General features: G+C 54.6%; 1 protein-coding gene across 1 annotated transcript in view; it reads right to left on the reverse strand.

The window, feature by feature from the left end:
• LIMK1 (LIM domain kinase 1) overlaps positions 1 to 21,725 on the reverse strand; it is a 35,639-nt gene extending 13,914 nt beyond the window's left edge. The window contains exons 1-5 of the mRNA XM_037740389.1: positions 21,618 to 21,725; positions 19,791 to 19,887; positions 8,677 to 8,815; positions 8,263 to 8,372; positions 4,079 to 4,264 (exon numbers count right to left, since the gene is read on the reverse strand). Of these exons, the coding sequence (XP_037596317.1) occupies positions 4,079 to 4,264; positions 8,263 to 8,372; positions 8,677 to 8,815; positions 19,791 to 19,887; positions 21,618 to 21,672 (587 nt within the window). The 5' untranslated portion in view covers positions 21,673 to 21,725. The remainder of the gene's footprint in view (positions 1 to 4,078; positions 4,265 to 8,262; positions 8,373 to 8,676; positions 8,816 to 19,790; positions 19,888 to 21,617) is intronic.
• Between the last annotated feature and the right edge of the window lie 695 nt (positions 21,726 to 22,420).

The raw sequence follows: 22,420 nt of genomic DNA on the forward strand, positions 1-22,420 counted from the left end.
AAAAAAAAAAAAAAAAACCTAAACGGAAAACCATCTTATTTTAATGACTGGCCTGTATGATTCAAAAATGTCACGGCTGTGAAGGGTAATGAAAGGCTGAGGAAATGGTCGGGCGCAGTGGCTCATGCCTACAATCCCAGCATTTTGGGAGGCTGAGGTGGCTTGTTTATATTTGTACATATACATATATGCGCATGTTGTTATTTCTTGTTTGGGAGTAAGCTGCAGGCATCATTGACTTCCCCACAAATGTGCTAGACATTCTCAAAACAAGGGCTTTCCTTTTTGGAGGCAGAGTATCACTCTGTCACCCAGGCTGGAGTGCAGTGGCGCGATCACAGCTCACTGCAGCCTCAACCTCCTGGGCTCAAGTGATCCTTCCACCTCAGCCTCCCGAATAGCTGGGACTACAGGCACGGGCCACCACACCTCCCAGGCATTCTGTTACATAATTATCAATTGTATCTTATAGTACAATGATCACATTTAGGAAATTTAACATTGATACCATCATCTAATACACAGACCATATTCAAATTTTCCCAGTTGTCTCTATACTGAACTTCTGAACTGTCCTTTATAGCAGTCTCCCCCTGATCCACCATCCAGTCCATGATCCACATTGCATTTAATCTTCATGTGTCATCAGTATCTTTTTTTTTCTTTTGAGGCAGAGTTTTGCTCTTGTTGCCCAGGCTGGAGTGCAATGGTGCAGTCTTGGCTCACTGCAACCACTGCCTCCTGGGTTCAAGTGATTCTCCTTCCTCAGCCTCCTGAGTAGCTGGGATTACAGGCATGTGCCACCATACCCGGCTAATTTTATTTTTTAGTAGAGTCGGGTTTTCTCCATGTTGGTCAGGCTGGTCTCGAACTCCTGACCTCAGGTTATCTGCCCACCTTGTCTTCCCAAAGTGCTGGGATTCCAGGTGGGAGCCACTGTGCCCGGCCAAGTATCTTTTAATCTGTAACAATCCCTCAGCCTTTTTTTTTTTTTTTGCTGGGGGTGGACAGAGTCTGCACTCTTAACCTGTCACCCAAGCTAGAGTGCAGTGGTGAGATCTTGGCTCACTGCAACCTCTGCCTCCTGGGCTTAAGTGATTCTCCTGTCTCAGCCTCCCACGTAGCTGAGATGACAGGTGTGCACCATCACGCACGCCTAATTTTTGTGTTTTTAATAGAGACGGAGTTTCACCATGTTGCCCAGGCGGGTCTCAAAGTCCTGACCTCAAATGATTACTCCTGTAATCTTAGCACTTTGGGAAGCCAATGTGGGAGGATCGCTTGAGCCCAGGAGTTTGAGACCCGCCTGGGCAACATGACAAGACTCAGTCTCTACAAAAAATTTAAAAATTGGCTGGGTGTGGTGGTGTGTGCCTGTAGTCCCACTTACTCAGGAGGCTGAGGTGAGAGGGCTGCTTCAGCACAGGAGTTTGAGGCTGCAGTGAGCTATGATCATGCCACTGCACTCCAGCCTATGTGACAGAGCAAGACCGTCTCAAAAAAAAAATTATATATACATATCATACATATATATATATTCCGTAGAATTTCATATCCTCTCCCTTGGTTTGCTAAAGCAGCAGGTGGCCGGGATAAATTAGACTTTTCTTAAAACGCTGCTATACACAAAATAAAAGTGGTCAACTAAAACCAGTTTAAAACAAACAAGTAAATCTTTGGCAAATTAGATTCCTTCCGGGAAGGGTGTGGCTCTTTGCAGAAATTACTGGGATGTTCCAGATGTTGGCTGGGCAGAATGCTTACCCAGTGAGACAGACAGGGAGGAGACGTCATTAACTCTCTTCCTTATTTTTATTTTAGAGACAGGGTCTCGCTTTGTCGCCCAGGTTGGAGTGCAGTGGCACCATCGGAGCTCCCTGCAGCCTCCACCTCCTGGGCTCAAGCAATTCTCCCATTCAGCCGTCTGAAGAGGCTGAGATTACAGGTATGAGCTGCTGCACCCAGCTGACTTGTCTTCATTTGTTTTTTTTTCTTTTTGAGACGGAGTCTCACTCTGTCACCCAGGCTGGAGTGCTGTGGTGTGATCTTGGCTCACTGCAGCCTCTGCCTCCAGGGTTCAAGCGATTCTCATGCCTCATCCTCCCGAGCAGCTGGGATTACAGATGTGCACCACCATGCCCAGCTAATTTTTGTATTTTTAGTAGAGACTGGGTTTCACCATATTGGCCAGGCTGGGCTTGAACTCCTGACTTTGTGATCTGCCCGCCTAGGCCTCCCAAAGTGCTGAGATTTCAGGTGTGAGCCACCGCATCTGGCTGTCTATCTTCATTTCTAAAATTCTGCCTGGATTTCAGGGATCAGTGGCAGCCTCTGACCCTGTGGGGACCTCCCTTGGCCCTCTGGTAAGAGCTGTTGGTCTGGGACTTCCCTCATCTCCTTCTCCAGGTGTCTGCTCACTTGTGTACATAAAGCAGCTGCTGGCTTGGCTGATGTCAGGGTGGGGATGGAGACACACATTCAAGCCCAGCATCTTTTTCTGTCCCCAGGGCCACCTTCACACCTCACCAGTGCCTGTGCAGGGCCAGGCACCTGCCAGATGTACAAGGAACACTCACTGCATCAAATGAAATCGAGCACTTGGGCTGGGCACGGTAGCTCACACCTGTAATCCCAGAACTTTGGGAGGGAGAGGAGGGAGGATCACTTGAGCCTAGGAGTTTGAGACAAGCCTGGGCAACATGGTGAAACCCTGTCTTTACTAAAAATACAAAAATTAGCCAGGTGTGGTCGCCTGTAGTCCCAGCTACTTGGGAGGCTGAGGTGCAAGAATTGCTTAAACCTGGGAGGTAGAGGTTGCAGTGAGCCGATATCACACCACTGCACCCCAGCCCGGGCAACAAAGCGAGACTCTGTCTCAAAAAAAACGAAAGTGAGCAATTGCCCCAAAGTGGAAAGACTGCATGCTACTTCTCAAGATGTCAATAAAGGCTCAGCAGAAATCTTAGAAGGCTCCAAGGTATCTAACTCCCTCATTGCTCAAGCAGACCCCCAAAGCCCAGAGAGAAAGGAGATGCCCAGAGTCACGCAGTAATCTAATTTTTACTGGCCCTGCCCCACTTTATTTTGAGACGGGGTTTTGCTCCATTGCCCAGGATGGAATGCAGTGGCCAATTATAGCTCACTGTAGTCACGACTTAAACTAGGCTCAAGAGATCCTCTCACCTCAGCCTCCCAAGTAGCTGTGACTACAATGTTGCCCAGATTAGTCTCGAACTCCTGGCCTCAAGGGATCCTCCCATCTGAGCCTCCCAAAGTCCTGCGATTACAGGTGTGAGCAACCATGCCCAGCCTTCATGTGTTCAGTGATTTAACCATACTGTTAATTTTCCTTTTCTTTTTTTTTTGTAGAGATGGGAGGGTGGTCTCGCTATGTTGCCCAAGCTGGTCTCGAACTTCTGGCCTTAAGTGATCCTCCTGCTTTGGCCTCCCAAAGTGCTGGGATTACAGGTCTGAGTTACTGCACCCAGCCTTTTCACTCATTCCTGACTTGCTTCCTTTTTCTTGTTGGATCAGATATTAACTAAAGAAAATGTCTTTTCATTTTGTGTGTGGGTTATTTTTTTTTTTTTGAGACAATTTCATTCTTGTTGCCCAGGCTGCAGTGCAATGGCACAGTCTGGGCTCATTGCAACCTCCACCTCCTGGGCTCAAGTGATTCTCCTGCCTCAGCCTCCCAAGTAGGTGGGACTACAGGCACACACCACCACACCCGGCTCATTTTGTATTTTTAGTAGAGATGGGGTTTCAACATGCTGCCCAGGCTGGTCTAGAACTCCTGACCTCAGGTGATCCACCCACCTCGGTCTCCCAAAGTGCTGGGATTACAGGTGTGAGCCACCACACCTGGCTGAAAATGTCTTTTTATTGTATGTGGCATTTGTAATGGTACTGAGAGGAATGATTGGGCCAGGAATCTGGTAAACCAGGTTGTCAGAGCTGCGCCCCATCTGCACCAAACACTTGCCCATTCATTTTCAGGGCCCCCCGTGCCAGAGTCTGCCACCACATCAATGGCCATGGCCACACCGGGTGCAGCCTCGGCAGGCTGGCCACTTACCCCTGCACACGGACGGTGTGTGAGTGCTCCGTGCTGCAGCCTGGTGGGCTGTGTGGGGGGTCGATGGAGACTGAAAGTCCACGCTTGCCATGAGATGAGGCTGGGATGGACACGAGGGTGACAGTGTGGGGCAGGTGGGAGCCAGGGGAGTCGGGGGTCAGCACAGTCTGGTAGTAGCAGTGCCCGCTGCAAGAGCCGTCAGGGGTGGGAAGAAGACAGTGTCAAGGGTGTCAGCAATTTCAGCATCCCTGCAGCCCCCAGCCCCAGGCTCTTCCGCCACCTGCTTCCTTTTTTTTTTTCCTGAGACGGAGTCTTGCTCTGTTGGTCATACCACTGTACCCCAGCCTGGGCGACAGAGTGAGACTCCATCTCAAAAGAAAAAGAGAGCTAGGTCAGGCACAGTGGCTTACGCCTGTAATTCCAGCGCTTTGGGAGGCCGATGTCGGTGGATCACGAGGTCAGGAGATCAAGTCCATCCTGGCCAACAGGGTGAAACCCCGTCTCTACTAAAAATACACAAATCAGCTGGGCATGGTGGTGCATGCCCATAATCCCAGCTACTCAGGAGGCTGTGGCAGGAGAATTGCTTGAACCAGGGAGGCTGCAGTGAGCTAAGATCACACAACTGCACTCTAGCCTGGCGACACAGGGAAACCATCTCAAAAGGGAAAAAAAAAAAAAAAAAAAAAGAGGAAGCCAAGCTCCTATGGGCCCTGCATTGGCAGGAGGCAGCTGGCAGCTTCCCCTGAGCCACAGTTAATTGTGGGGTGAAGACAGCACAGAGACACTCGAGGCAGTTGCCCATAAGCGAACTCACAAAAAGACCAATTTGCCAAATTTACCTCCTTCTTTTAACTCTTCGGTGTTAGGGATGTGGTTTTCATTTTGCCTCATAGAAGCTTTTTTTTAAAAATTTATATTTTTTTTAATTTTTAAATTTTTTTATTTTTAAGATGGGGTTTCACCATGATGGCCAGGCTGGTTTTGAACTCCTGACCTCAGGTGATCCACCGACCTCGGCCTCCTAAAGTGTTACGATTACAGGCGTGAGCCACTGAGCCCAGCTCATAAAAGCTTTTTAGGGAATGTTCACTTTGTCTCTGCCCTAGGTTCTGGAGATGGGAAAGGGAATAGGAGTAAGGCAGAGAGGAGACTGAGAGCTTTAAGAAAAACTAAGGCCAGGCATGGTGGCTCACACCTGGAATCCCAGCACTTTGGGAGGCCAAGGTGGGAGGATCGCTTGAGACCAGGGGTTTGAGACCAGCCTGGGCAGCATAGCGAGACCCCATCTCTATGAAATTTTTTTGAAAAAATTAGCTGGACATGGTGGTGGTAATCTTGTAATCCCAGCTATTTGAGAGGCTGAGGTGGGAGGATCACTTGAGGCCAGGAGTTTGAGACCAGCCTGGGGAAAACAGTGAGACTTCATTGTTTCAAAAAAAAAAAAAAATTAGCCAGGCATGGTGGTGCTGCCTATGGCCCCAGCTACTCCAGAGGCTGAGGCGGGAGGATCGCTTGAGCTCATCAGGTCAAGGCTGCAGTGAGCTATGATCTTATCACTGCACTCCAGCCTGGGCAGCACAGCGAGACCCCATCTCAAACAAACAAGCAAGCAAACAAAAAGACTATTCTCACATTGGGAAGAAGCTCTTCCTTACAGTAGAAAATCGGCTAATAAATGCAGAAGGAAGAACAGAGACAGAAATTCAGAATTTTGTAGCCACCCTAGTAACGATCGCTTCAGGCAGGAATCATCAATAGATGCTAAAATCATTGGGTGAAGGCTTTCTGGGAACAGGATATTTACAGACTCAAATCTCACAAATGGTTTATTGACGAGAAAGGGAAAAAAATCCTTACAGCAGAGAGAAAACAAGTGATCAAAGCTAACATCCTCAGCAAAGGGCACACTGACATCATACGTCTCCCGGCCAGATCCACTCGGAAGGACAAAGCATCGCTTATCCAGTATCAGGCCAAACACGCAGAGCCTGATTCACTAAGAGGAAACATCAGTCAAACCCAGACGCAAGGGTGGGTGCGGTGGCTCACGTCTGTAATCCCAGCACTTTGGGAGGCTGAGGCAGGAGGATCACTAGAGCCCAGGAGTCCGAGACCAGCCTGGCCAACACAGTGAGACCCTGTCTCTCTTTAAANAAAGCTAGCAATTGCCCAAAAGTAGTGGTGCGATCTTGGCTCACTGCAACCTCCGCCTCCTGGGTTCAAGCGATTCTCCTGCCTCAGCCTCCCGAGTAGCTGGGACTACAGGCACTTGCCACCACGCCTGGCTAATCTTATATTTAGAGATGGGGTTTCACCATGTTGGCCAGGCTGGTCTCAAACTCCAGACCTCAGGTGATCCGCCCGCCTCGGCCTCCCAAAGTGCTGGGATGACAGGCGCGAGCCACCGCACCCAGCCCGCTTTCTTTTCTTTCACGCCTCCTACGGAGCCGGGGGCAGGAACTGTGCATGCCTAGCCAGCCCTCATCCCTCTGAGTCATTCTGGGCCTGTCTACTCGCTGTGATCTTGTAAGGCGGCCAGGACAAGGCCTGAGGATACATTCAGTTCAGGAGGAAGTCATTAAAGGCCCATCTGGGATCAAGCCACGCTGTCCTCTAATCCAGCTTGATCAGTGTTGTGTAAGAAAGAATCTGTGTTTTGTCCTGATTCCAGGGAGGACGACTCTAAGTCCTTGGAATGGGATATCTTTGTTATTCATGAGCCCCTCGGACTATTCCTGAGTTGATGCTCACGAGATGACTCAGATGAGGCTGGTCCCCTCAAAGTGATCTGAAGAGGACTGTAGTTTTCGGCCAGCCTGACCTCCACGGACAAGGCCTGGAGACTAAGTTTGATCAATGACTCAATCAGTCATGACGACTTAAAGAAGCCCCAATACAAACTCTGGCTGCTGAAGCCCAGGGAAGCTCCCTGGTTGGTGACCATAGTGATGTGCTAGGGGAGGCGGGGAGATGCTTCATTTGGCTGGACCTAAGCTATATCCTTTATAATAAAACCGGAATCCTAAATGGAGGCTTTCTGGAGTTCTGTGAGTCTATGAGCAAATGATCACACTTGGCAGGGTCTTGGGAGTCCCTAAATTTGTAGCCAGTCAGTCAGAAGTGTGGGTGGGCTGGGGACCCCTGACCTTGCAGCTGATGTCTAAAGAGGGAGCAGCTGTGCTGGGATAGTGTCCTTAACTTGCGGCGTCTACCCCAACTCTGGTGGTCTGTGCCAGCACCATGCTGCAGTCTAAGAAAGCTGATGGGTGAAGTTTCCTTCTCTCCCTTCTTCCTTTCCTTTTCTTTCCCTCCGTCCCTTCCTTTCTTCTCTTTCTCTCTCTTTTCTTTTTTTTTTTTGGGTTGGAGCTCACTCTTGTTGCCCAGGCTGGAGTGCAATGGCACTATCTCAGTGGCTCACCGCAACCTCCCCCTCCCGGGTTCAAGCAATTCTCCTGCCTCAGCCTCCTGAATAGTTGGAATTACAGACATGCGCCACCACACCAGGCTAATTTTGTATTTTTAGTAGAGATGGGGTTTCACCATGTTGATCAGGCTGGTCTCGAACTCCCGACCTCAGGTGATCCGCCCTCCTTGGCCTCCCAGAGAGCTGGGATTACAGGCGTGAGCCACCGTGCCCAGACTCTCTTTCTCTCTTGCCCCACCTCCCTTCCTCTCCCTCCCTTCCTTCTCTCCTTCCCTTCCTCTCTCTCTTTTTTTTGAGATAAGAGTCTCGCTCTGTTGCCTGGGCTAGAGGGCAGTGGCGCGATCTTGGCTCACTGCAACCTCTACCTCTTAGGTTCAAGTGAGTCTCCTGCCTCAGCCTCCTGAGTAGCTGGGATTACAGGTGTGCCGCTAATTTTTGTATTTTTAGTAAAGACAGGGTTTCACCATCTTGGCCAGGGTGGTCTCAAACTCAATTTTTGTATTTTTAAGAGACGGGGATCCACCATGTTGGCCAGGCTGGTCTTGAACTCCTGGCCTCAAGGGATCCACCAGCCTCAGCTTCCCAGAGTGCTGGGATGACAGGCGTGAGCACCGTGCCCGGCCATCTGAGGCTCCTTCCTGCTGACTTCTGTCATTTCTCACTTGTTTCCATGCCCGGGTGTGGGAAGAGTCAGCATCCTTGCAGACCCGTGACACAGGTGGGCCCCCCAGGCTGGGGGAGGGGCCAAGGCACTCACCAGTACAGCTTGGAGTGCTCCACCAGCGTGTAGGTGTCGCCATCGCCGATAAAGGTCCCACATGTAAGGCAGATGAAACACTCAGGGTGGTACTTCAGCTCCCCAGCCACCTGGTGTGGGGGTGAGGAGGGAACAGCCCAGCTCAGCGGCCTCTACAGCCCCCACAGATCCTCCCCGAAACACAACCACGGGGACCTGGCTGGCCAGCTGAACTCCTGGACGTAGCTGGCTCTATAGGCCGGGGGAGGCCCTGAGGGATACAGACAGACAGTCAGGCTCAGAAAGCAGGGGACACTCCAAGGACCAGCAAAAAAAAAGATACCAGGAGAGGCGATGATGGGAGAGAGACCCGGAGCATGGGGTCTGCTTGGACGCCCTCACCCCAGGTCAGTGTGCAAGGTGGGGGGCGCTCACCATAACCAGTCCCTTGGTGATCTGCTCCGAGCACCCGTGGCAGGACTCGCCATAGCGGGCCCAGTAGTCCTTCTTGCAGAAGAGCTGTCCATCCTTCTCATAGTACTGGTGCGACAGGGAGGCACTGCAGTCACAACACCTGGGGACAGGGGCTGGGCTGAGGATGTCCACTCCCACCCTCCTCCACCACACCTGGGCCCCAGCCTTGCCTACAGGCACCTTTCTAAGAATTAGAAAACCGGTTGCTGGGACTGGTGCCGCGGCTCACGCCTGTCATCCCAGCACTTCGGGAGGGGGAGGTGGGCGGATGACTTGAGGTCAGGCGTTCAAGACCAGCCTGGCCAACATGGAGAAACCCTGTCTCTACTAAAAATACAAAAATTAGCAGGGTGTGTTGATGGGCGTTTGTAATCCCAGCTACTCAGGAAGCTGAGGCAGAATCACTTGAACTGGGGAAGTGGAGGTTGCAGTGAGCCGAAATTGTGCCACCGCACTCCAGCCTGGACAACAGAGTGAGACTCTCTCNCTCCTCCACCACACCTGGGCCCCAGCCTTGCCTACAGGCACCTTTCTAAGAATTAGAAAACCGGTTGCTGGGACTGGTGCCGCGGCTCACGCCTGTAATCCCAGCACTTTGGGAGGCGGAGGTGGGTGGATGACTTGAGGTCAGGAGTTCAAGACCAGCCTGGCCAACATGGAGAAACCCCATCTCTACTAAAAATATAAAAAGGAGCCAGGTGTGGTGGCAAGCATCTGTAATCCCAGCTACTCGGGAGGTTGAGGCAGAATCACTTGAACTGGGGAAGTGGAGGTTGCAGTGAGCCGAAATTGTGCCACCGCACTCCAGCCTGGACAACAGAGTGAGACTCTCTCAAAAAACAACAAAAAATAAGCAGAATGCAGGAGAATCCCCAGGTGTGCAGGGTCAAAGCCAGGGCTCCCCTCTTTCCTTACTAGGGGCTCTCAAGGAGGCCTGGCTGGTAGGGCCTTGAAGGGCAGATGGGGAGAAATCCCAGGCGCTAGCTGCCACAACAGCAGCGGGGGGTTAGACCTACATTCCCAGCTTTTTCCCAGCCAAGCCTCCCGGGAGGTGGGGACCAGCAGCCCCGCCCAGCCAGGATGAATGAGTATAGGAATGTGGGTGTGGTGGCTCATGCCTGTGACCTCAGCTCTTGTGGAGGCTGAGGTGGGAGGATCACTTGAGGCCAGAGGTTTGAGATCAGCTTTGGCAATACAGTAAGACCCCATCTCTAAAAAAAAAAAAAAAGTGGCTCACGCCTGTAATCCCAGCACTTTGGGAGGCTGAGGTGGGTGGATCAGGAAGTCAGGAGATTGAGACCAGCCTGGCTAACATGGTGAAACCCCCATCTCTACTAAAAAAATGCAAAAAAATTATTAAAAAATTAGATGGGACTCTCAGCGCCTGTACTCTCAGCTACTAGGGAGGTTGGGGAGGGAGGGTTGCTTGAGCCCAGGAGTTCAAGACTTCAGTGTGCTGTGATTATGTCACTGCACTCCAGCCTGGGTGACACAGCAAGACCCTCTCTCTAAAAAATAAACAGACCAGGCGCAGTGGCTCATGCCTGTAATCCCAGCACTTTGGGAGGCCGAGGTGGGCGGATCATGAGGTCAAGAGATCGAGACCATCCTGGTCAACATGGTGAAACCCCGTCTCTACTAAAAAACAAAAAATGAAAAACAAAACTTAGCTAGGTGTGGTGGCACGCGCCTGTAGTCCCAACTACTCGGGAGGCTGAGGCAGGAGAATTGCTTGAACCTGGGAGGCAGAGATTGCAGGAGCTGAGATTGCGCCACTGCACTCCAGCCTAGCGACAGTGAGACTCTGTCTCAAAAAACAAAACCAAAAAACCCAAAAATAAAATAAACAAAATGTGGGTGCCCCAGTGAACCCACAGGCACACATGTGCCTGGGCTGGGTTCTGCTGTGTGCGGCATGTCTGGGTCTGGGTACAGACGCACACAGAGAACAGGCTAGACAACCCGTCCAGCTCTGCCACTGTTTGGGTGCTATGGGTCACACAGGGACAGAAGAACCCAGGCTCTATCTAGGGCCGTCATCTAGGAGAGGCGGGTAGGAGGACTGGGACCTGGATGAGATGAGGGACCCTGAGGGGCTGTCTCATCCAGGTCCTGCTCTTTCCTACCCAGGAAACCCTCCACCACCTGGGGCCTGCATGGGTATCACTCACGGACTGTCTGCTAAGCTAATTCCCCGTAACTAGGGAACAGGGGTTGGAAAGGGGAGTTAGGCATAAGCCGGTGGGGCACTGTCCCTTTAAGAGGATCCAGCCAGTTCCCCTTTGTCTGGGAGCCTGGGGGAGGGGCTGGGAGTAGAGGGGGAGCAGCAAATGCCAGGGTCTGGATGAGTGTGGGTGGGGGTGCATCCAGGAAGGGTGGCCTCGTGCATTCCTCTGTGGGGGTGGGGAATGCGGAGGTGGGACCACGGGAAGTGGTGGCAGGGGCAGCAGGAGACATGACGTCAGGGTCACTGCCCCCACTGGAGCTGGGGGCGGGCAGTTCAGGAGGGGTGGAGGAGGGAGGGGTGGGGGAGGTCCCTAGGGCACCTCCTGTCCTGGGGCTCTAACCTATCCACAGGAGGCCGGGCTGACTTGGGTCCTGCCCTCTCGGAAGCCCCCACGCCCACTACAGACCAATGACTTGCTTCCTGCCCTTACACCGATCAATCACACATGACCTCGGTCACAGGGATGCCACATCGGAGGAGTGTCCCTCACTCCCACCTGCAGGAAGCAGGGTCCCCCTCCCCAGTGCCTCTGTGGTGGGCGGTGGGTGGGTGGGGGATTAGGACCCACTGTAACTAAGTGTCCCCATCCCGGGGAGGGAACGCTCTTCCGCAGCCTGGAAACTCCTACTGGTCCACTGACTCGCTCACGCAGACTCACAGACCTTTAGCACTGTGGCTTGCTTTCGCCAGCTGTGAAAGACCCAGTGCTGATGACTCACCCTGGGATCTGAGTGCACTCTGCTTCCCTCCGGTCACCACTTCCTTGAAGCCTGTTCCATCAGACGCTAGGTCTGCCCACCACTGTCTGCCATTGCTCTGCCAGCTCCCTGCAGCCCCAGGCTGGGCACCCACAAAGCTTATTCCAGGAGAGAACATAAGGGATTCCTGCAGGCCAGGCCTGCATTGTGCACTCAGCATCCTCAGAGCTGCCCCGAGGCCCCCATCTCTGCCTCCATTGCAGACAGGGTGCCCAGGACAGGCCCAGGCTGATTTGGTGGCTCAGGAGCTGGGGTTCAGGGACTCAGTGAGCCTTTGTGGATGGAGAGCACGCGGAGTCCCTGATCCTGCCCCTCCTCCCTCAGGCCTGCATTCTGCCAGGAGCTAGAGGCGGCAGGTGGGGTGGGATGGGCCTGGCTCTCTTGGGTGCTCCACAGAGTGCCTGACTGTCCACAAGAAGATGTCAAGGGAGGTGTGCCAGGTACAGAGGCTGTGCAGAGCTGCCCTGGGGCCAGCCAGAGAGGTGGGCAGATCGCTTCAGGCCAGGGGTTCGAGACCAGCCTGGCCAACATGGTAAAACCCCATGTCTTTTAAAACTACAAAAATTAGCCAGTCGTGGTGGTGGGCACCTGTAAGCCCAGCTACTTGGGACGCTGAAGCAGGAGAATTGCTGTCTCTGGGGGGAGAGCTGTGCCCTGGCCCCATTACCGGGTACCCATCCCTGAGAGCAGGGTAGGACAAAACCGGGCTGGGGCAAGAGGAGGAGGAGGCACCAGGAGGGCATGAAAGGGGCACGCTGTGGCCCAGGTGGCTGGCTGGGCGGGACAGCCGTGGCTCCCATAACGACAGGAGTGGAATCATCGCTGTACCCAGGGCCATATCCTTGGCCACCAGGTGTGAAGAAAGAGCAGGTGGAGGACCAGCCTCATGCGGAGGCTGTCCAGAAAGGGCTCACAGCTTCAGCTGTGAGCAGGGGCCTGCTCCCCCGACATCAGCGACAGCGACCAAGGAGTTTCAGTTCTGCCCCGGAGCCTGGACCTAGGTCAGCCTCCAGCCCCAGGCCTTACACCAGGAGCTCTGCCTGGGGCTCAGGACAGACGGAGAGGGGGCTTCCCACTTACTTAGCTCTCCGGAGGAAGCATCGTCTTCTCGGGGCTGAAGCCAACAGCATCCTCTGTGTCTACACAGCGGGCTCTGGAGGTCTAAGGGAGGGCAGGGTGGCCGGACCGGCCGCTTCCCCATCCTCCTTCAGGGGCCCAGGATTGGAGGCTGCAGAGGGTGGGGCCAGCATGGCTGCAGCGCACAGGAGGAGGGTGCAGCCGCGTGGGTACCAGGGGACTCAGTCTGAGCCTGCAACAGGAAGTGGCCAAAGCTCCCTTTGCCTGGGCTTTGCTGCAGGTGGGGAGGGAGCCATCTAGGCTCGGCTCCCACAAAGGGGGGTTGTGGCCCGTCCCGGGCCCTGAACACACGCTGTAGGCTCCTCAGCCTTGTTGGCCCTGGCAACGGCACGGAAGGCCTCTGGCTTCTCTGGGGACAGGGACAAGCTCAAAAGCAGCTGCCTCTTCCACTGCTGCCCCCAAGGGAACAGAGGTTGACTTCTTATGGACAGTCTGTCCTCATGTAAAAGGTCCCGGGAAGAAAGGGAGGCTGCATCCCGGCCCTGGCTCGAACCCCTCAGGCCAGCAGCACGCTCAGCCCTCCTCGCCTAGGGCCAGCCCAGCCGGCTGCCGGGGAGATGCGACCGGGGCTGCGGCAGCCCCGGGGACTGTGCACTGGAGGCTTCCGGGAGGGGACCTCGCAGAGGCAGTATCTGAGCCAACGAGAAGCCTGGACCAGTCCAAGGCTGGTCCTAACCTTCCGGGAGGTGGGGCCTGCAAGGGGGTGGGAAGTCAGAACAGAGAAAGGGGTGGGCCCCGGAGTGACAACCCCCGGCTAATGCCAGAGGCCCACGTGCCTGCAGCAATTGTCCCGCTCCACACAGAGGGGCGGCACTGGGTCCCGCCTGAGCGCTCCGGCAGCCATCACAGCACTCATGACCCTGTCTGTCCTGTCAGCATGGGACTTTCTCAAGAGCAGGGGCCAGGGGACAGCAGCAGCTCTCAGATGCTCAGGTTATGACATTCAAAGACACACAGCTGGCCGGGCGAGGTGGCTCAGGCCTGTAATCCCAGCACTTTGGGAGGCTGAGGTGGGCAGATCACTTCAGGCCAGGGGTTTGAGACCAGCCTGGCCAACATGGTAAAACCCCCTGTCTTTTAAAAATACAAAAATTAGCCGGGCATGGTGGTGGGCACCTGTAAGCCCACCTACTTGGGAGGCTGAGGCACGAGAATCGCTTGAACCCGGGAGGGGGAGGTTTCAGTGAGCTGAGATTGTGCCACTGCACTCCAACCTGGGCAATAAGAGCGAAACTCTGTCTCAAAAAAAAAAAGCTGCACAGCCAACAGCACCTTCCACGGAGCCCAGAAGACTCTACCACCCCGGCCAGTGACTGCACTCCCACACACTGGTCTCCTCGTGGTCCTCAGTTGAGCCAAGCACACTCCCACTCCAAGGCCTTTATACACACACCCCCACCCCCAAAACATCCTCCACACACTGCTCCCTTCAATTCTGTCCCCTTAAACATCACCTCCTCAGAGTGCTGTCCCCCAGCACCTGACAAGCATTTGTTCACTGAGTGTCTCACCCACTAGAAGGCAGGGACCCCGCCGGTCTGGGAGCGGTGGGACTAGGCTGTGGTCACACTGTAGGCTCTGAAGCCAGGCTGCCCAAGTCCTGATTCTACTCCTCACTCTCGCTGGGAGACTCTTAGCAAGTGACTGAACTCTGCGCCTCATTTGTAAAATCGCCTTTTAAGAATTTGAGACAGTGTCTCTGCTGACCAAGCCGAGTGCAGTGGCATGATCACAGCTCACTGTGGCCCAGAAGTCCTGGGTTCAAGTGATCCTCCCATCTCAGCCTCCTGCGTAGCTGGGACTACAGGTACATACCACCATGTCAGGCTGATTTTTACATTTTTTTGTAGAGATGGAGTCTACTATATTGCCTAGGCTGGCCTCGAACTGCTGGCCTCAAGCAATCCTCCCACCTCAGCCTCCTGACGTGCTGGGATTACAGGCGTGAGTTACCATGCCCGGCCTTGAAACTGCTTTCATCGACAGCACTCCCTGCCTGGGCTGTTGAGAGGGGCTTAATGCAGAGTGGGTGTGCCACAATTATTTGCAAGTGACTGACTCAGGGACCCCAGGAAGTTCTGCCGGGAGGGGCACACAGAGGGGCCAGGAAGGCGGGGGGCGGGGGCGGGTTGGCAATCACTGGCCACCTCCCCAGTGGGGCTGGAGGCTGCAGACCCCACACAGCCTTGTCACACTGCTCCTGCCTGAACACCTTCAGAGGGGTGGGGGCCCTGAACAAAGGTCTCAGTGCATCAAGTGAGGTCTGGGCTGGGCCCAATGCCTCGGAGCCCAGGGCCTGAGGGAGGCTAGGCAGAGTCTAGCACCTCGGACGCCCCACCGAGAGCCAGCCTGGCTGTGGTCAGCCACATGGCCAGGTGAGCAGGGACCCCCTCTGAGCTGTTTTGCTCACTGTCATGCGGGGAGGACACTGTTAGACCCGCCAGCTTTGGGGACTGTTGGGACACCCCACAAGCCATGTGGTGGAAGCCCTGGGTCCTGCTTCTGGTGGATCTTCACTCATAGAGAGACTTTTTGTTTTTTTGAGACAGAGTCTTGCTCTGTCACCCAGGCTGGAGTACGATCTCAGCTCACTGCAACCTCCACCCCCCAGGCTCAAGTGATTCTCCTGCCTCAGCCTCCCGAGTAGCTGGGACTACAGGAGCCTGCCACCACGCCTGGCTAATTTTTGTATTTTTAGTAGAGACGGGGTTTCACCATGTTGGCCAGGTGGGTCTCAAACTCCCGACCTCAGGTGATCCACCCACCTTGGCCTCCCAAAGTGCTGGGATGACAGGTGTGAGCCACCACCAGCCCCTGGCTTTTCTACTCTGTGGCGATGTGGAGTGAGAAGTCTGAGTCCCAGCTCTAGATGTCACAAACTTCAGCGAGGCACCTGACTGCACAGTCTGTTTCTCCCACGCAAACCGGGCACAGACGGACCCTCATAGTTATGATGAAGATTTAACTAATTAGCACGAAGATGCTCAATGCATGGTAGCCAATATGACAAATCCTCGCCAAAAACTGTCCCTTCTGCCTGAAATTCTCTGCATTCTCAGTCACTGTCCCAGGTCAGGCCTCATGAGCTCGGACCCCTGAGCTATTGGGACAGTCCCTTTGCTGCCTGGTTACTACCACCAGCCCACTGGGATGGCATTCCTCAACAGCATGTCACCCCAGCCCCCCCCCCAGCCTTCTGCCGGCTATGGAGTCTTACTCTATTGCCCAGGCTGGAGTACAGTGACATGATCTCAGCTCACTGCAGCCTCTGCCTCCCGGGTTCAAGTCATTCTTCTCCCTCAGCCTCCTGAGTAGCTGGGATTACAGGCACCTGCCACCACACCCAGCTAATTTTTGAATTCTTAGTAGAGATGGGGGTTCACCATGTCGGCCAGGCTGGTTTCAAACTCAAGTGATCCGAATGCCTCAGCCTCCCAAAGTGTTGGGATTACAGGCGTGAGCCACCATGCCCATCCTGACTTTTTTTTTGAGATGGAGTCTCACTCTGTTGCCCAGGCTGGAGTACAGTGGCGCAATCTCAGCTCACTGCAACCTCCGCCTCCCAGGTTCAAGTGATTCTCCTGCCTCAGCCTCCTGGGTATCTGGGATTACAGGTGTGCACCACCACAACTGGCTAATTTTTTTTTTTTTTTAGACGGAGTTTCGCTCTTGTTACCCTGGCTGGAGTGCAATGGCGCGATCTTGGCTCACCGCAACCTTCGCCTCCTGGGTTCAGGCAATTCTCCTGCCTCAGCCTCCTGAGTAGCTGGGATTACAGGCACGCGCCACCATGCCCAGCTAATTTTTTGTATTTTTAGTAGAGACAGGGTTTCACCATGTTGACCAGGATGGTCTCGATCTCCTGACCTCGTGATCCACCCGCCTCGGCCTCCCACAGTGCTGGGATTACAGGCTTGAGCCACCGCGCCCGGCCTTTTTTTAAATTTTTAGTAGAGACGGGGTTTTACTATGTTGGTCAGGCTGGTCTTGAACTCCTGACCTCATGATCACCCGCCTTGGCCACCCGAAATGCTGGGATTATAGGCGCAAGCCACCACACCCATCCTGACTTCTGAAGCTCCTTATCCTGGCATTCAAGGTCCTTCATGAATCAGTCTCAACTTTGTTTCTTGTTGGATTCCGCAACTTAACAAGTGAACTGTTCCCGTTCCCTCAGCAGTCCGCACCGTCCCACCTCTGTGCAGATGGTTTTCTCTGCCTGGTGAGACCCTGCTTGCCTCCCAAAGGCCTCCTTCTGAGCACCTGATACAGAACCCATAGCATGCTGTCTGTCTCCCTTCAGCCATGCCACTGGGTGTGTTCATTTCACTCACTGGTTGTGTGACTTTCATCAAGAGAATTAACCTCTCTCTGTTGTGGTTTGATGATTCTCATATTAAAAAAAAAAAAAAAAAGAAGGCCGGGCGCGGTGGCTCACGCCTGTAATCTCAGCACTTTGGGAGGCTGAGGCGGGCAGATCACCTGAGGTTAGGAGTTCAAGACCAGCCTGGCCAACATGGTGAAACCCCGTCTTAAAAAAAGGAAAAAAAAGACAGAATTAACCTCTCTGTGTCCCAATGTTCTCTCTGGCAAAAGAAAGACGAAACTAATATCTAACTATGCAAAGCGCTTAGAACAGGGGTTGTCCATCACTGAATGTTAGACGATGTTAGACATTATTCCTAAAAAAGAAAAAGTAGGCTGGGCACAGTGGCTCATGCCTATAATCCCAGTACTTTGGGAGGCAAAGCCTGGAGGATCACTTGACCTCGGGAGTTGGACTTGGAGGCTGCAGTGGGCTATGATCTTGCCACTGCACTCCAGCCTGGGTGACAGAGCAAGACCCTGTCTCTAAAAAAAAAAAAGAAAAGAAAAGCACCAAAAAACAAACCAAGGCCTGGCGCGGTGGCTCACGCCTGTAATCCCAGCACTTTGGGAGGCCAAGGCGGGTGGATCACTTGAGGTCAGGAGTTTGAGACCAGCCTGGCCAACATAGCAAAACCCTATCTCTACTAACAATACAAAAATTAGCTGGGCGTGGTGGTGTGTGCCTGTAATCCCAGCTACTTGGGAGGCTGAGACAGGAGAATTCGCTTGAACAAGGGAGAAAGTGTTTGCAGTGAGCAGAGATCTCACCACTGCTCTCCAGCCTGGGCAACATAGCAAGACTCTGCCTCAAAAAAAAAAAAAAAAAAAAAAAAAAAAAAAAAAAAAAAAAAAAAAAAAAAAACCCAAAAAGCAAAAAAGTAAAGCCTAAAATAAACTCCTGGTGGTAGAGGTCTCGACCGCTGCTGGGCATCCCAGCTTTACCTTCCGTCCTTTTATGGAGTTTTCTTCCCTGAGCCTTGTTGTTTGGTGCTGTGGCTAGGATTCTTTCCCGCTCGATTTGTTTTTCTTTCTTTTTAAAAAATTGAGACAGGGCCTCACTCTGTTGCCCAGGCTAGAGGGCAGTGGCACGATCATAGCTCACTGCAGCCTCTACCTCCCCGGCTCAAGTAAACCTGTCATCTCAGCCTCCCGAGTAGCTGGGACTACAGGCAACTGCCACCACGCCCGGCTAATTTTTTGTATTTTTGGCAGAGAGGGGGTTTTGCCACGTTGCCCAGGCTGGTCTTGAACTCCTGAATTCAAGTGATCTGTCTGCTTCAGCCTCCCCAGAGCGCTGGATTATAGGTATGAGCCACCATGCCCACCCCTACTCTACTTTTCTACCCAGGAAATCTCACATCCTTTCAGACCCCACAGCCAATTCCAAGGCAGTAGACCCCTGCACCTGGTTTCTCAGGATGGTCCTACGGGGCAACTGAGCCACCTGCAGGTCTCCATGCGAGCTGTCCTCTGCTACTGACCCTGACCCCGTTTTCTTCCTCCATGTGGGTATATGTCTAGAGGCTGGGGCTGCTGTGACTGGGTTATGCATGCTTGCAGGCAGCCTGGAAGACAAGGCGTGTGGCTCGCTTTCCCTCAAGGGCTGGCTGGTCTTCCCTCCCTGCAAGAGCATGAGCGCCCAGAAGGCAGGGGGGACATTCCTTCCAACTCTTCCCCCTGTCTGGGTCAGCAGGGGGCTGCATTGCAGGTCTCTCTCATCCACTCTAAGATTTAGATCTTAGAGATCTAAAATGACAACAGAGGCCAGCGCAGTAGCTCACGCCTGTAATCCCAGCACTTTGGGAGGCCAAGGCAGGAGGGTTGCTTGAGACTAGGAGTTCAAGACCAGCCTGGGTCTCAATAGTGAGACTCTGTCTTTACAAAAAATTTTAAAAATTAGCTGAGCATCGTGGTGCATTACCTGTAATCCCAGCCGCTGGGGAGGCTGAAGTGGGAGGATCGATTGAGCCCGGGAGGCAGAGGTTGCAATGAGCCAAGATGGTGCCATTACACTCCAGTCTGGGCAACAGAGCCAGACCATTTTGAAAAAATAAAAAATTAAATAAAATTAAATGAGGCCAGGAGCAGTGGCTTACGCCTGTAATCCCAGCACTTCGGGAGGCTGAGGTGGGAGGATCACTTAAGGTCAGAAGTTTGAGACCAGCCTGGCCAACACGGCAAAACCCCTTCTCTACTAAAAACACAAAAATTAGCCAGGTATGGTGGTGGGTGCCTGTAATCCCAGCTACTCCAGAGGCTGACACAGGAGAATCACTTGAGCCTGGGAGGCAGAGGTTGCAGTGAGACAAGATCATGCCACAATACTCCCAACCTGGGTGACAGGGCGAGATTCCATCTCAAAAATAAATAAATAAATAAATAAATAAATAAATAAATGACAACAGGAAGGCCTGTAGGGATCTTCTAGTCAAAACACCTCATTTCATAAATGGTAAACTGAGGCCACAGAATCACAATGGCTGACAGCACCGTCAGACATACACCAGCCTTCCCCCATCCTTGACCCGCCTGTCCTCTATGGCAAGCCTTGCTTAGGGCGACACAGGCCCTGGGCACCCACCTACCTGAAGCAGTCTGCGTGCCAGTCCGCATTCAGGGCCTGGAGGTACTGGCCGTCACAGATCCTCTGGCCGCAGCTTGCACACATGGGCAGCTCGCTTCCTGCAGGGGTGGAAAGGGAGCTGGGAAGCGTTCTCAGGAGGTGTGATCTGGCGCAGGCCCAGCCTGCCCTGCCCACCATGTACCTACACCTGCAGGAATCCTCGCACACGCACACGTGCAGCACCCAGGCGGGGCAGCCACTGTGCCAAACGGAGAAGAAAGGACGCTGGCCTGAGTCTTGCTGAGATACTGACTAGGCTACCAAGTCTCTCTGGCTCTGTTTCCCTACTGAGATACTGACTAGGTTACCAAGCCTCTCTGGCCCTGTTTCCCTAGGTATCAACCTAGGAGGAGGACCAGGTCCACCCTCCCGCTACAGCATTGGGTCTGGCAATGTAAGTGCGGAGAAAGGAAGTAGTGGCCTTACACATAAGGCAGCGGGTGACATTCTCATCACAACCTCCTTTCCTGCCCTGCCTGTCCAGGAAGAAGTACTAAGAGGGCCCTTCAAAGGCAGGGACTGGGCAAGGCTGGATTGGTGCATCCTGGGCTGAAGCCACCTGCGAGGTCAAGGGCAGAAGCCTGGAAGTGCCGGCCCTAACAGATCCTTGGCACTGAATGCCATGGCTTGGCGAGGGGCAGGGGCTGCAGAGCCAGGTACTCCCAGACACCTGTCCCAGGGAGGTCTGGCACCTCCTCTAGGCAGCCACAGGCATGCTTAGTCATCCCTGGGGCCTGGCACCCTTGGAGCCGGTGGACCCTGGAAAATGCCCCAGGCCTGCCCCTCCCCACTGTACAGACGGGGAGACTGAGCCCGAGATGGCATGGCTTGCCCAGTCACATAGCTATGTCCCAAGGCCACAACAGCCTGCCGCTCTGTGAAGAGGCAGGGACCTTAGGTAGGTAGGGGTTATATGAAGGAGGGTCCCTACCCCCAATCAGGTTTTCAGGGGCCTGAGAAGGGTTGGTGGCAGGGGGAGGTGCGGGCAGGGTTGGCGGAGTCAGGCTCTGCTTTGGGGCCAGGTGGGTCTATGTGATAGGTCAGCGAAGGAGATCCGGGGAGGAGACCCCAGACCCTGTCCTGGGCTGGGGGACTCTGGTGGGGGGTGGTCCTTGAACCCTAACAGCAGTGCAGTACTGCGCCTTGGGCCCCAGTGAGGGAGAAGGGGCTAAAGAGGGGGTTAGGATGAGTCATGCTCCCAGCCAAGACTGAGGCAGGCACCGGGTTTGGGGCACGGAGAGGGAGAGTGGATGAGGATTCCGCAGCACACGGCCTCAGGCTTCCTGGAGCCCGTCTCTGCTCTACCCATCTGGCCCCCCAACCACCGGCACCGGGGGGCAACTACCCGGTCTCCAAATGTGCAGAAGAGGAAACTGAGGTCCAGGGAGTCAGCGCTTGGCTCAAGGTCACAGAGCTGGGCAGGCGCCAGGCGGCCACTGGGACCCGGGGCTGCGGCTTTCCCGGCGGCCGCTCTTTCTTCCCAGACTGGATAAAGGGTGGCTCCAGGGCGAGGCCCGGGTGGTGGACACAGCACGCGGATGGAGGCCGGCGCCAGGCGGGAGTGGGGGGAGGAAAGGGGTCCAGGGGCCCCCAGCCCCGCGGGAGGACAGCTCGCCGGGGGCCGGGGAGGGGATCCCGGGCGGGAGGGGGACAGGGAGGGGCCTGCGGGCTTCGGAAGGACGAGCTCATCCCGGAGGAGGCAGGGGCGCGGCCTCCTGGCAGACCTGGCCCCCCCCGTGCCCTGGGCTGCCCCCCAAGGCCCTCGCCCCGCACCCCGCGGCCCGCGCACCTTCCTCTCCCATACGTTCTTCCCTCCAGGTGCAACAAAGTAGCGTCAACCTCATGCACTCGGCGGGGGGCGGGGCCCGGCGGGGCTGGGGCTGGGGGCGGCCGGGCCCGCTAGTTCGCCCACCGCCGCCGGCCCGGGGAGGCGGGGGCGGAGGGCGCGGGCCGGGCCGGGCCGGGCCGGGCCGGGGGCGCCTCTCGGACACCGGCGGGGACACCGGCTCGGCGCCGCGGCTGCTGGGGAGCGAGCGGAGGGGCGGACCGAGGCGGAGCCTGCGAGCTGCGGCACGGGGGCGGGGTGCGGGCGGCCGGCGGCGGGAAAAAACCCTGCGCGGCCCCGCCCCCAACCGAGACCCCGCCCACACGCCCGAGGCCACGCCCCCTAGAGGCCGCGCTCTGTTGCCGGGGCTGGAGTGCAGTGGCGTGATCTCAGCTCACTGCAGCCTCTGCTTCCCACGTTCAAGCGATGCTCCTGCCTCAACCTCCTGAGTAGCTGGGATTACAGGCGCCTGCCACCATGCCCGGTTGATTTTTGTATTTTTAGTAGAGTCGGGTTTCACCATGTTGGCCAGGCTGATCGCAAACTCCTCACCTCAGTTGGTCCACCCTTCTCGGCCTCCCACAGTGCTGAGATTACAGGTGTGAGCCACTACGCCCCGCCGGAATTTTTAATTTTTTATTATAAAGAAGGCTGAGCACAGTGGCTCACACCTATAATCCCATCACTTTGGGTGGCTAAAGTGGTAGGACCAGTTGATGCCAGGAATTGGAGATCATCTGAGGCGACTAAGTGAAACCCTGTCTCTT

The sequence above is a fragment of the Cebus imitator genome, unplaced genomic scaffold (assembly GCF_001604975.1).
Source record: "Cebus imitator isolate Cc_AM_T3 unplaced genomic scaffold, Cebus_imitator-1.0 Scaffold82, whole genome shotgun sequence".
NCBI classification, from domain to species: Eukaryota; Metazoa; Chordata; class Mammalia; order Primates; family Cebidae; genus Cebus; species Cebus imitator.